This window comes from Lepidochelys kempii, chromosome 9 (assembly GCF_965140265.1).
Source record: "Lepidochelys kempii isolate rLepKem1 chromosome 9, rLepKem1.hap2, whole genome shotgun sequence".
Lineage (NCBI taxonomy): Eukaryota > Metazoa > Chordata > Testudines > Cheloniidae > Lepidochelys > Lepidochelys kempii.
This window is the reverse complement of record NC_133264.1, coordinates 42,476,462-42,490,228: the sequence shown is the minus strand read 5'-3', so window position 1 is coordinate 42,490,228 and position 13,767 is coordinate 42,476,462. Positions and strand designations below refer to the sequence as shown.

Genomic DNA, 13,767 nt, shown 5'->3' with positions numbered 1-13,767 from the left:
CTTTAATAAAAATAATGAACAGCTAAGGACCGGAAAGCAGGAGACTAGAACAAAAATCCTGAGTCTAACTAGGCCTTCGTTGAAAGGGCCTTTGTTCCCCAATGAAGTAGTAAATACTGAAGTTTGGCTGAGGCTATGTATGACAAATGCACAAAACCACAATGTATCCAAAAGCTTGGGTGACATCCATAATAGAAAGTTTCTTACCTATGAAAGAATCAGAAACAAGCTTCACATTTGTGATGTGTTCCATGCAAATTTTATTCTGATTCTTAGCAATTCCAATCCATAAGGCAATTCATTCAGTAAAAATCTGTGGAGAACACACATTTTAAAGTTAATACAAAAACCTCAATCTCCCGTCCTCTCCCACCCCCCCTTAGCTATCTCATCCAAATACTTACATGGAAATTTTCATCCAGGCACCTAAGAGGACACCTGTCCATTTTTAAATGTCATTCCTTTAATTTGTGATCTTAGTCTATAAAGTATTATAATATACTGCATTTTAAGGGAAAAGATCTATCCTAAAATTGAACCAATATAACCTAAAAGGATCAAGTGTGTGTAGATTATTGATCGAGAGTTATAACATGTTGAATAATTCTTTTAATGTGACATGAATATGCTGCACATGGAAAAAAAACAATGTAAAAATAGATTTTCCAATAATTAAAGAGAATAGCTATATATATCTGCATCAAAAACCCTGCAGTTTTTATTTGTATTGCATTGATTCAGTAGACTGGCAAGTCAGCCTCCTCTAGCTGGTAGTGGTAGGCATGAAAAATGGACATAATCAAAGGCAAAAAATGTTTAAGTATAGAGACTACAAAAACCAAAGAACCAACTAAGAATAAGAAGTGATGAGGTCAGTGGAAATAAACCCTAAATTGTCACAAGGCAATCCCCAAATATGTCGTATAATTGTTAACTCAATGCTGAAAGAAACACTAAAGGCCTGGTTCAAAGCCTGAGACCCCCATTGACTTCAGTGGGCTTTAGATCAGGCCCTAAAATTGAAACAAACAAACAAAGTAACAGAGAAACCAGGCCACCATTTGCTAATGCGAAGCAGTTATTGTGTTTTTTGTGCAGCACTCCTTTGCACCTTTCTCAAGAGTGGCTTTGAAAGTGCCATTTAGGATCATTCTTTTATAAGAACGGATCATAAAAACGGCCATATTGGGTCAGACCAATGGTCTAACTAGCCCAGTATCTTGTCTTTAGACAGTGCAAACTGCCAGATGCTTCAAAGGGATTGCGCAAAACAGGGCAATTTTCAAGTGATCCATCCTCTCTCTCTCTGTCCAGCCCCAGCATCTGGCAATCAGAGGCTCAGGGGCACCCAGATCATGGGGTTACCTCCCTGACCATCTTAGGTAACAGCCTTTGATGGACCTATCCTCCATGAACTTAACTTGGATTCAAAAGGATTAGAGACAGTTTTAGCCTTCACAACATCCCCTGGTAACGAGTTCAACTCGTTGTCTGTGCATTTTGTGAAGTATACTTCCTGCTGTTTGTTTTAAGTTTATTAAATTCATTGGGTGATGCCTGGTTCTTGTGCTATGAGAAGGAGTAAATAACACTTCCTTATTCACTTTTTCCACACCAGTCATGATTTTGTAGACCTCTGTCATATCCTCCCTTAGTTGTCTCTTTTCCAAGCTGAATTGTACCAGTCTTTTTAATCTCTCCTCATATGGAAGCTGTTCCATACCCCCTTCTCTGTACCTTTTACATTTCATATATATATATTTTGAGATGGGGTAACCAACATGGCAGACAGTAATCAAGGTGTGGGCGTACCATAGCTTTATATTGTGACATTAGATATCTTCTGTCTTATTATCTCTTTCCTAATGGTTCATAACATTTTGTTAGCTTTTTTGACTGACACTGCACACAGAGAGCACATTTTCAGAGAACTATCCACAATGACTCCAAAATCTTTCTTGAGTGGTAATAGCTAATTTAGACCCCCTCATTTTGTATGTATAGTTGAGATGATGTTTTTCAATGTGCATTACTTTGCATTTATCAACACTGAATTTCATCTGCCATTTTGTTGCCCAGTCATCTAGTTTTTTGAGATCTGTTTGCAACTCTTCACAGTCTGCTTTGGATTTAACTACCTTCAGTAATTCTATTTCATTTGCAAACTTATGATTCAGAAGTGATGCAGCATGTACTCCTTTAAGGCACTACAGAGGTGAGTATTCAGATCCACATGAAACTTGACATTTTCAAACACAATAAAGCACATAATGGATTTTCTTCAAAATTTTATTTCAATTTAAATTATGGGGCCAGCCAGATTTTCTGGTAAGAAATGCATTTTTTCCTCAGGAGAAATGAAATACTTTCATGGAAGTAGAATTACAACTGTATACATCAATATTTAAAAAAAACAACAACCTCACATTAAATAACTTTTAGTAATATCTTTAAGCCTTCACGCAGATGAGAAGAAATTACTTCCAGTACAGTAGAATTTAATATGAATAGCATGTCAAAATGATCTTAAATTTAAATACAACTTTTTCTTGAACGCCAACATTCAAATGCTTTCATATGTTAAAAAACTTATCATATCCACTGTTCCCCAGTCAGAGAGAGAAAAACCAATACCCCAATCCAAATTTCTTCACTTCTTTACATATATAAATTTTAGCATTTCTATATTTTTCTAAAGTGGAAGCCTTGTGTGTTATGGAGAATAATTTGGCAAATAATGTTTTCTTCCACTCAACTACGATAAACCAAAATATAAGACTGTTAGTGCTGAACTATACCACCATCTAATGGCCAATTTTGCCTGCCTACAGAAATGATTTTAAAAATAGAGATCTCTCATTTTCAGTAAGATTAATTTGCTATTTTCCAAGAGACAATATAAATCAGTTTTCTATGGACAGATTAAGAACCTTAAATAGATCAATGACAATGTTAAGAGCCATTTTATATTACGAGAGTGAAAACACCCAATTTTCTGGAGCTATTATCTGATTTCCCTCACAATGGCTTCAAAATTAGCTAAAATGTCAATCAGGGTTTTCATCTTGCTAATTGAAAATAATTGTAATTAGTAAGAGGAAAGGAAGCAATGAGAAGTTTTATGGCATTCTCAATCAGGTTCAGCCATGCAGAATTTGAACATTCAAACTCCAACTCATACGTTGGTTGTGATTTTAGCATAATTATAAGATGAATAGATATAATTTTAATAACATTGTTTAGATATATTTAGTAGATGTTTTTTGTTATGGTCACAGTAACGAAAGACAACATGGTGCAAAATCAGTTTGTTTGTTTTTTTATAAATACTGACAGTTTGCAGCATTAAAGAACAGGATTTGACAAAATTAAATCATTTTGTTACAAGTAGGCCACCTATGAAATTATTTTTCTTGAAGTCAAGGGGAAATTATTCACTTTCACAACTACTGTACTGAGATATCTACTCCAAGAAAGGAAAGGTGGTCTCTATAGACTCCCCAGAAGAAAAAGGAATCAATATTAGTTTATCATAATCTTGACCATTTGCAGAACACAGCGCTAATTTAAGTGAATAAGGCCAATATTAACCAGTAAGAATACAGATTAAAGGATTCCAGTTCTATATTTTAGCCTAACCTAATTGATGGCACCCCATTAGATAAGTGAATACAAATAAATTGTTTTTTTCCTTTTGATGCTGCAGTATTTAAGAAATGTTAAATCAGCATTCTCAGATGATCTGAAGTATTCAGCTACATATGAGCATTCATTTTGCAGAACTCAATATTAAGTAATAGTTACAGACTAATACAATAACATTCCTCTGCTGTACAAATTAAATCATATTTTTAAAGAAATGAGCAGCCTAGGAGTTATATACAAAAGAAACCAGCAAGCATTGTTGAAATGAAATGCGAAGTGTCACTGCTAGCTCTACTGTTTGAAATATCTTCAAAGTAAAATTAACAAAACCCTTAGAACATATTTCCAAGTTTACAACTCAATTCTCAGAAAATCATGTCAAAAAAAAAAATCTATAAAGCAGTGAAAGGCATATTATATACATTTTCCTTATGAACCTTAAGATTTCACTCTTTTAAAAGTTGCTAAGTTGAGTTTATTTGCAAGACAACTGTTTATCCCAATAAGCTCACATCTTAGATACATTTCCCCTTTGATTACAAGTAAAGCACTGCACTTTTTTTTTTTTTTTAATCAAGGCATACAATTTTATACTATGGTGCCATGTATGCACAGGTCACATTGTGCTCATATCTCAAACAAGGTAAGTGCAAACATACGATTTAATCAGATTTGCAAGCATGCAACCTGTTGCTTAACTACATTAATACCTTCTTTCCTAAACCAAACTATCATCTATGTTTGCTTTCATGAATCTAGTATCTCTTTCTCTAGGACTCCTAAACCAAGCAGTGTCTTTGAATTCTGAAATGACACAAATATCAAGAAAGTCCACATTGTGCAAGAAAGCAGCAGCTATGTTTTTCAACTTGGACTAAAAAAGGAGAGAAAAAACAAAAACCGTTCACTGAACAGCAGATTAGCAGTAATGTTCCTCATGAATTGATAAGAGTGCCTGATGCTGAATATCTAACCGCAAATGCTGAATTTGGGTTTAATATTTTAGGGGTTTGTTGGAGATTAAGCTTCTTGCTGTGCTGGTCTCTTCAAATCCCTGATCTGTTTAACTAAATAGGTCTTCTCATCATTAAATTGTTCATCCTCGGTCCTGTCATTCTGAAACTTGCTGAGGAACTCAATAAGTTTGGTCTGGTTCTTTAAGAGGATATCTAATATAGGCTGTGTCTTGTTAGGATTGGCTACAAACACCTGCAACAAAAGAAGAGGGATTTTAGCATAGGTACAGGAAACAGAAGGATCAGTTAAAATTACACTTAGCTAATAAAAAGTGAGATGATAATGGTTTAAAATAGGGCTGTCAAACGACTAAAAAACTAATTGCAATTAGTCACGAGATTAAAAAATAGTCACAATCACAGTTTTAATCTCACTGTTAAACAATAATAGAATACCAATTTAAATTTATTATAAATATTTTTGAATATTTTTCTACATTTTCAAATATATTGATTTCAATTACAACACAAAATACAAAGTGTACAGCACTCACTTTATATTATTTTTATTACAAATATTTGTACTGTAAAAAGATAAGGAGGACTTGTGGCACCTTAGAGACTAACCAATTTATTAGAGCATAAGCTTTCGTGAGCTACAGCTCACTTCTTCAGATGCATATCGTGCATCTGAAGAAGTGAGCTGTAGCTCACGAAAGCTTATGCTCTAATAAATTGGTTAGTCTCTAAGGTGCCACAAGTCCTCCTTTTCTTTTTGCGAATACAGACTAACACGGCTGTTACTCTGAAACCTGTAAAAAGATAGTTATTTTTGAATTTACCTCAGACAAGTACTGTAGTACAATCTTTATTGTGAAGGTGCAACTTACAAATGTAAAATTATTATTGTTTACATAATAATACATAATATAATTATATAATAATTAATATAATAATAATATAATATTATTGTTTACATAACTGCACTCAAAAACAAAACTATGTAAAACTTTAGACCCTACAAGTCAAAGCATGAAGGAGCGTGTGAATGTTTAGCATATCTGGAACATAAATGCCTTGTAATGCCAGCTACAACAATGCCATGCAAACGGCTGTTTTCACTTTCAGGTGACATTGTAAATAAGTAGGCAGCAGTATCTCCCATAAACAAACAAACTTGTTTGTCTTAGCGATTGGCTGAACAAGAAGTAGGACTGAGTGGACTTGTAGGCTGTAAAGCTTTATATAGTTTTATTTTTTAATGCAATTATGTAAAAAAAAGTCTACATTTTTAAGTTGCACCTTCATGATAAAACAATTGTACTACAGTACTTATACGAGTTGAACTGAAAAATACTAGACTTTGTTCACCTTTTTTACAGTGCAAATGTAATAAAAACAAAGGGAGCACAGTTCACTTTGTATTTGTGTTGTAATTGAAATCAATATGTTTAAAATGTAGAACATCCAAAAATATTTATAATAAATTTAAATTGTTATTCTATTATTGTTTAACAGTGCGATTAAAACTGATTGTGACTTTTTAAAATCTAGTTAATTTGTTTTGCACTAATCACTTGAGTTAACTGCAATTAATTGACAGCCCAAGTTTAAAATTATGAATGTTTTCTCTCCTAAATATCTGCACATGAAAAAACAAATGGAATATTTGAGAAGATTAATCTGAAATGAAAACCAGTTTTATATGTTACTGAGGTAGACTCTGAGGGCCCAATTCTGATGTCAATGGGAGCTGCCTGGACATCCTGCTGCAGGCACTCAGTACCTCATAGGATTGAGTTCTGTAGCAAGTGCATGATTTTATATATCTAGCATCATAGTTAGAGAGACTAGAGATGGTTTAAAACCTTTCTGCAGGGTTACTCCTGAATGGAGCTAACTCCTCAACCCATTACTAATCATTAGTTTATGTCTACTATTAATCAAAAAGGCAACTTGTTTTAACAGACAACCCGTGATTTAGATTTTTCAAAACTGATTAGTTGATTAGAAATACTACATGTACCCTCCATAGTATCATGTAGCAGGACACAGACCTGTTTAAAATCCTCAGAATGATTCTGAGTTATGCTCACAAATCATAGCATGCATTCATCCCCTTCATCATGCTCAATTCATACAGAATTTAAGAGGAAGGTTATGCTAACAATAACCATACAAAACCATTTAGCATTTCCTGAATAAGTACTTTTCAGCAAAAGAAACAATCGAGTAATTTTTCAGAGCAGACAGATCTGAGGTTTGCCATCATTATTGACTAACCTTACTACCTGTGTAAATGAGGCATACTACAGAAGCTATTCAATGAGTTTTATGATTTTTGATACCATACCTTAAAGACATGAAAGGCCTCAAACTGAATGTTGCGACTCTTGTCTCGTAGAAGATTCATCATTAGTTTCAGATTTTCAGGTTTACTGATGTATTTTGTCATAATTGTAAAGTTGTGTCTGTCCAATAGCAATTCACCAAGCAACTAAGGGTGGAAAAATGTGACAGAACAATGAAGTATTACTGAAATCTTATGAGTTCAAATACAATTTTTTCATAGGAGTTGTGAAGAACATTGAGTAATTGACGTCTGTCAAAAAAAGAGGTGTAACCAACTCTTGGGTCTCCTGATTCCCAGTCCAGTGTATTTTGATGTGGTGTTTTTTCCATTCTCTCTCTCTCAGCATGGCTGAAAAACTGCCTACTTTTCTGTCTCCCCTTAGCCTGTGACTACACTACCACTTTTGTCGGTAAAACCTTTGTAGGTCAGAGGAATGAAAAAACACACCCTCTGGCCGGCATAAATTTCACTGACAATTGCTGATGTGGACAGTGCTATGTCAGCAGAAGGGGCTCTCAGTACCCCTGTAACGAATGTCATTGCTAGGTGATAACTAGCTACTGTACCATATCTATGCTCAGCAGTCTGGTATCTGAAATGGATAATTCGATGTCATAAGTCAGCTATCCACAATCAAGGTGGCATCCTTCCTCCCAATTTTATAGATGAGGTAAAAGAGGATCTGAGAGGTTGCACAAGATCATTTCTACCAGAGCTGGTAATAAAAGCTCGGTCTCTACTATAACTATAGTTATAGTAACGATCTCTACTATAACAGCTATAAAGAAGAGTCATCCATGTAGCCATGCTGCTTTGCATAAAGATCAGGCCAAATCTGTGTTCCTGGCTCTGGCATCTGTAAAACAGGATTATCCTTACATGGCCATCTCTACAAAGCACTGACACAGACATAACAGTCTTTAATTATAAAATCTGATACAGTACAACACGGTTTTGTGGTTAAGGTACTGAGACTGGTATATAGGAGGAACCAGGCTCTATCCATGGCTCTACCATTCCTGCATGATGTTGGGTAGGTACTTTTCAGGTGGTGGTCACTAATGATTACAGTCTTTGCTTATTTTTGCATCATCTTAATTTAAAAAGTTACATTTTCTTTTTAAAAAAGCAAACTTTAACCTAAAATAAAAAGAAAATTAAACAATATAAACAGTAATTAGCACTATGACAATTATATTAGTTTGTGGTTAAATGGACCAACTCCGCTTTTTAGTCCTTTGTTGCACTTTTGAGGTTCCCAATGAATACTTAATCTTCGGAAATTGATCTTTTCTACTACATCTGTTTTTTTTACCACTCTGAAAAATGTTAAAAATTGTCTAGTAAATGATTACAAAATGAAAACACTGACTTGACCTTCTACACATGTTCCAAGTCTGAAATTACCACCCAACCATGCAAACATACATAACATTATTGTGGGGGAAAAGGAACCTGTCTCTTATAATCTACTAACACCATACACAGTTAAAAAATAACAAAAGAAAAGAAAATTCCAAAAGAGAAAAAATAAACAGTTATGGTTGCTTAACAGGAAACCACCCTAATCACAGTGGTACTGGAACACATAATAGTTGGGGTGCTGAAAGAAGTTTTTACTTTTTACCTCATGCCCCCACTTATCCCTGTCCATGACGCCCCACCCTCCAGAATTGAGGCTGGGAGCAGGGACGTGTCTCCAGGAACAGGGGACCTGGGCAGGACTAAAGGGCCAAGGCTGGGGCCACCAGGGAGCAGCCGGGACCCTGCGTCCGGGACCAGAAGCGGAGCCCTGGGCACGGGCGGGCAGCTGGGGCCCCAAGACCAGAGCCCAAGCCACAGGGCCGGGAGCAGGAGCCTGGGAGTGGAGCCACCAGATGGGGCCCCAGGAACAGAGACAGGGATTCCAGCCCCGGGTGCAGGGCCCCAGGAGGGTGGCCAGGGAGTAAAGTCCCGGGTGCAGGGCCAGCAGCTGGGGCCCCACATAAAACTTGCAGCACACCCGGCACTCCTAGTTCCTGTGCCTATGCTGACTCAAACACTTAGAAGCAAGCACGTGTGTCCAGTTAATGTGTCTTTCTTTAACATATCAATGCCCACACACTGCACTCGCCTATCTATAAATAAGTCCCATACACCTTCAACATGCACTGTAACTGATTCCTGACAACTGTGCAATACCTTCACTCCAACCTCATACTTCCCTATGGAAGATTAACATATCACACAGCTGACCAGCACGGATGTTCAATAGATATCTATGCTGATGTTGCTGTGGTTAGTGATTATATCTATTTAAGTGTATTTTTGCAGAAATAAGTCTAAAACTAATCAGTGCTTATGCTGGTAAATCTATTCTCTCACAGAAAAGGGGATAAACTGTACCAGTATAAGGAACGTTCACATCAGTGTAATGGCATCACATTGCTTTACTTGTACTACTTTATCTATATCTTATAAAATCACATCCCTGATGATATATATTATACCAGAGTAAAAACTGTGTACAGACCAGTCTAAATCATTCCTTGGACAGTTCCACCCAAAAGCCTGACTGTAAGCTCTTTGGTGAATGTGCTGTCTTCATGTGTGTTTGTACAGTGTTTTATCACAATGGGCCCTCATCTCATTTAGGCCTGTGGGAGTTTCTACAATATAAGAAGATTGAATAATAGCCAGGCTTCATAAAAAACAATGAAAGATCCTCAAACTGGAGAACTGTGGTTGAAGACACCTGGCTGACAGTCAACATCAAGTAGTCTCTAGCTACAAAATTTTCAGTCAAGAAATATCACTCACACAGATACATTCATCCCTATTTGTGGGGTAAGTACTGGGGGAGCCCTGCTGCTATCAAATCTGTGCCTCTGGGATAGGTAAGGGAGCCCCAACTGACACATCTGTGGGGAAATGGGGGCCCCTACCGCTGCTCCAGAGTCTTTGGTTCTGCCTGCTGTCCATGCTTCCCTTGGGCTCCACCCCTGCAGCCCTAACCCTGCCGCCATCACTCCAAGTGGAAGATAGGGCTATGCTGCAAGGATGTGGCCACAGGGGCCCCTGTGTTGTTGTGCACCTCAGATTGCTTTGATTCAACCATGCTAACAAGTGATGAAAATAAACTCTTTGGCAAGTCCACAAATAAAATCTTATTAAAACAGCTATTTAAATCAACTATTTTTACTCTTTTAAATTGGGATTCAAACCAGTTATTTAAGCCATTGTGATTTAAATCGATTCACCATGAAACTGAAGTAATTGTCCTGGGGAAAAAAAAGGGCACTCAAAGTAAAACTACCTTACCTTAAGTGACTGCCTTTTTGTCACATAATTTTCTGAATGAAGTAACTTCTCATACTCACTGAAGAACTAAATGGAGAGAAAAATCAGGAACTTTACAAGTGGCACAAGCTCTGCTTCTGAATGAATTTATTAAACTGGGGGGATCCCTAATAGGTATGTAAATAAAAACTTAGAATTCTACTGAAACCAGGTTTGCAATATTACATTACAGGTGTTTAAAATTCTAACAAGCTTTTTTGAAGCTTAATTTCTTTGCTATTTTGGGAACTTTAAACATTTGGACTACCATATAATGAAGGTATAATAAATTGCTTCTTTAAGCAATACAATTTTGTAGACTATGAAACGATTTAAGCTTTTATTAATATCAGAATTGGCCAGCAGATGGAGCAAAACTATCACATACCTTTGTGAAAAAAGCTTTCATACAGACAACAGAGAAAATGGGAAAGGGCTCCCTCTAGTGGAAAACACAGTTTCACAAAGCGAGATCTACTCAAAATCTGAGTTTAAGTTTTTGATGTTGAAATGCTGAGAATTTTAAAACAAATTTCTATTTTAAAAACACTATGGCACAAAAAAATGCAAACCGAATTTGATGAATGCAATATGTAAAAACTGTCATTGGTAATTCTTAACTAAGAACCCAAGCAATACGACACAAAAAATGAAAAAAAGTATCAACTTTTTCAGTCAAATTAAAATTATTCTGTATCAAACATCAAAAAGTTATGAGGAATTAAATATATGTACTCACCCTATCATAATGCTGTTCCAAAAATTCTGCACTCAGCAACTTGTGTCTCGTAAGTAAATCCTGAAAAAGTATGTTATGTTTAAGCAATATTTTTGGATTTTAAAAGAAATATTTATTCAAATAATAAATATTCATTCTGGATGCCTCTGAAGAGTTTGTCTAATTAATCCAATGAAGGATTTTGATATACTATGGAAATAAAGAAAAAAAGTTGGAATATAGGTGTAGATCCTTGGTTGGGTTGTGAAAACTCATAGCACAACTTAGAAAGGGGTCGGCTATATGCTGTTCTGGTTCTCATAGAGAAATCAGAGCAACTTGAAGGTCTTAACTTGTGCTGGCTTCCAACAGCTCCAAGGGCTGATACAGCTGCTTGGATCACTGGGGCACAGGGAAACCCAGGCCTACTCCTGCAACAGGGATGACACATAAGCCACTATACTACCAGAGGAGCTCTACAACACCAAAGGGTCCACTTATGCTATTCATTATTTGTATAGTGTTAGCACCTAGAGGTCCCAAATCATGCAAGGACCCTATACAATAAGACAGTCCCTCCCCGCCCTGAAGAGTTTACAACCTAAGTAAAATTATTAAATTTTAATTCTGGAATAAATGTTACCCTGAACATTGCACATGTATCTGAAGCAATATCTTATCGCCATGTGCTTAGAAGGAAGAAATGTTCAATTGATCCAGCCCCTTTACAGAGAATGTCACAAACTTTGTTCTCTCTCTCCATATGTGACTTATACCTGACATTTGGGATTATATATTTGAGATGCTGGAGAAATGTATGCTATTGTAACTATTTAGATATGGTATGCAAGTTACCTTGAACGTGGCGAACGCATCTGAAGCAATGTCAAACGTTGACATTTCCACATATCTGAAGAAATCATAGAATTGTTCTGACCACAAGATTATTTTAGCAAGTGGTTCATGTCTAATGCATTCTCTTAACATTATTCCACAATTTAGAGCAATTTCTGGAGATTCGTACCTGCAAAATGAGAAGTCTATATAAATACCTTTAAAATGTGGTATTGTAGTACTGCAACTTTATATATAATTAACAATATGCTATATGATGTTATCAAGTCAACTTAAACATTTCAATATTAAATTCCACTTTCAGATGTTCTACAAAACACTACCAAAATCAGATGATCAATCCATTGCTCGTATGAATCACTTGTATAAAATGGGACAGCATAACAAACATAACTTTATGTTCAGACTCAAAATCAACACCCTCGTCTCATAACTGCAGGTGGAACTTGACTCATAGCAGGCTTTTCTAAATGTGCAGTAGGTGCTCTGTAGGTTGGGACAGCAGAAGTTTGCCCTCTAGTGGTATGGACAATTCACAACTCCCAGTATACTGCCAAACTTCATTTTATATGGAATACCAAGTATGACTTTTTAAGAGGTGAACTTCATAAGTGAACAAACAGACCGTTCCACGTGGTCAAAAGAATAAGCATTTGCACTGCAAGTACAATCTGTCAAAATTTGAAAGTAAAGTCACCTGAAATCTATGGGTCTCTTGTACCTCCACATATTTAAATCAACAGGATTCTGGCAGATCATATACCTTTCACACTTTTCAAAGCCTAGTTCCTTCTGCTAATGGTTGGTTCACATTCATCATAATATCTTAAAATTATGTAAATGTGGCTATACCAGATGTATCATATGTAAGACTTACAAGAGATCAGTAAGTACCTCTATAAATCATAAACACCTGTTTCAAACATTTTTACTCATGCACACATAAAAATGTTTCATGGTTGCGGTTCTAGGTTATGCTGTCCTAAAAATCAGCAGTGTGGTCCACTGAACACGATTCTGGACTTGAAGTTAGGAGAAGATTCTGCAACTGAACAGTCTGACAGTTTGGGCAAGTCATTTCACCTCTCTGTGCCTCAGTTTCTATGCCTTCCTTTGTAAAGCACTTTGAGAAAGCATGTATAAGAATTTAATATAATTAATTTGTTCTTACTATTATACTACAGTTAATAATACTAATCTTGCCCTTTGATTCTTTAAGATATCTTGGGTTCTGTCAAAAGGAGACTGAAGCATAGGAAAAGTTAAAAGTTCACTGTGGAACACTGGATTTCTTTACAATTGCAAAGATACAAAAGCACACATTTTGTTGCTCCTCTAAACTGTTAGGGGGTTCTTAGTGTTCATAAGGAAGACAGGGATTAAAATGTGCAAAGTTCCTGCTCTCGTTGTAAAACAATGATTTTGTATGTATTTTGTACTCTGCTGGCTCAGACAAGTAGCACAGATAAAGAGAATGAAGAGACAATGTGACAAACATGACATCACACATTTCGTAGGTTTCAGACTTGGCAGCATCTCTAATTACTATGTAATGCAAAAACTTTAAGGAAAAACTAAAGAGCAGATTTTTTGTTTAAACATCCAGAAAACAAAACCTGTTATTTTAACATCTCATTGCTGTCAACATGATGTGGCAAACTACTATTCCAAGGGATTAACTATTTAATCTAATTCTTTATCTTTTCTATAGATTCTTATACCATGCCAATCACTGTAGTATTTGAGTACAGCTACAGTATACCCCCATTTACCCAAACCTCCATGTTATCCAAATCCCTTTCTTGTCCCCCGAGCATGCTGGGGGACAAGGAAGGGATCCAGATAACGTGGAGGTTTGTAAAATAGAGCAGTACTGTGAAGAGCAAGACAAGCCCCCAGTTGTGGAGGAGCTCCCAGTTGTA

The 13,767-nt window shown here is 36.2% G+C and overlaps 1 protein-coding gene across 4 annotated transcripts in view; it reads right to left on the bottom strand.

The window, feature by feature from the left end:
• Nucleotides 1-2,273: 2,273 nt before the first annotated feature.
• CAB39 (calcium binding protein 39) overlaps nt 2,274-13,767 on the bottom strand; it is a 68,297-nt gene continuing 56,803 nt past the window's right edge. For all 4 annotated transcript variants that reach the window (XM_073360032.1, XM_073360031.1, XM_073360030.1 and 1 more), the window contains 5 exons: nt 11,846-12,014; nt 11,012-11,071; nt 10,255-10,320; nt 6,955-7,098; nt 2,274-4,854 (listed from right to left, as the gene is read on the bottom strand). In XM_073360032.1, coding sequence (XP_073216133.1) covers nt 4,666-4,854; nt 6,955-7,098; nt 10,255-10,320; nt 11,012-11,071; nt 11,846-12,014 — 628 coding nt within the window. In that variant the 3' untranslated portion in view covers nt 2,274-4,665. The remainder of the gene's footprint in view (nt 4,855-6,954; nt 7,099-10,254; nt 10,321-11,011; nt 11,072-11,845; nt 12,015-13,767) is intronic.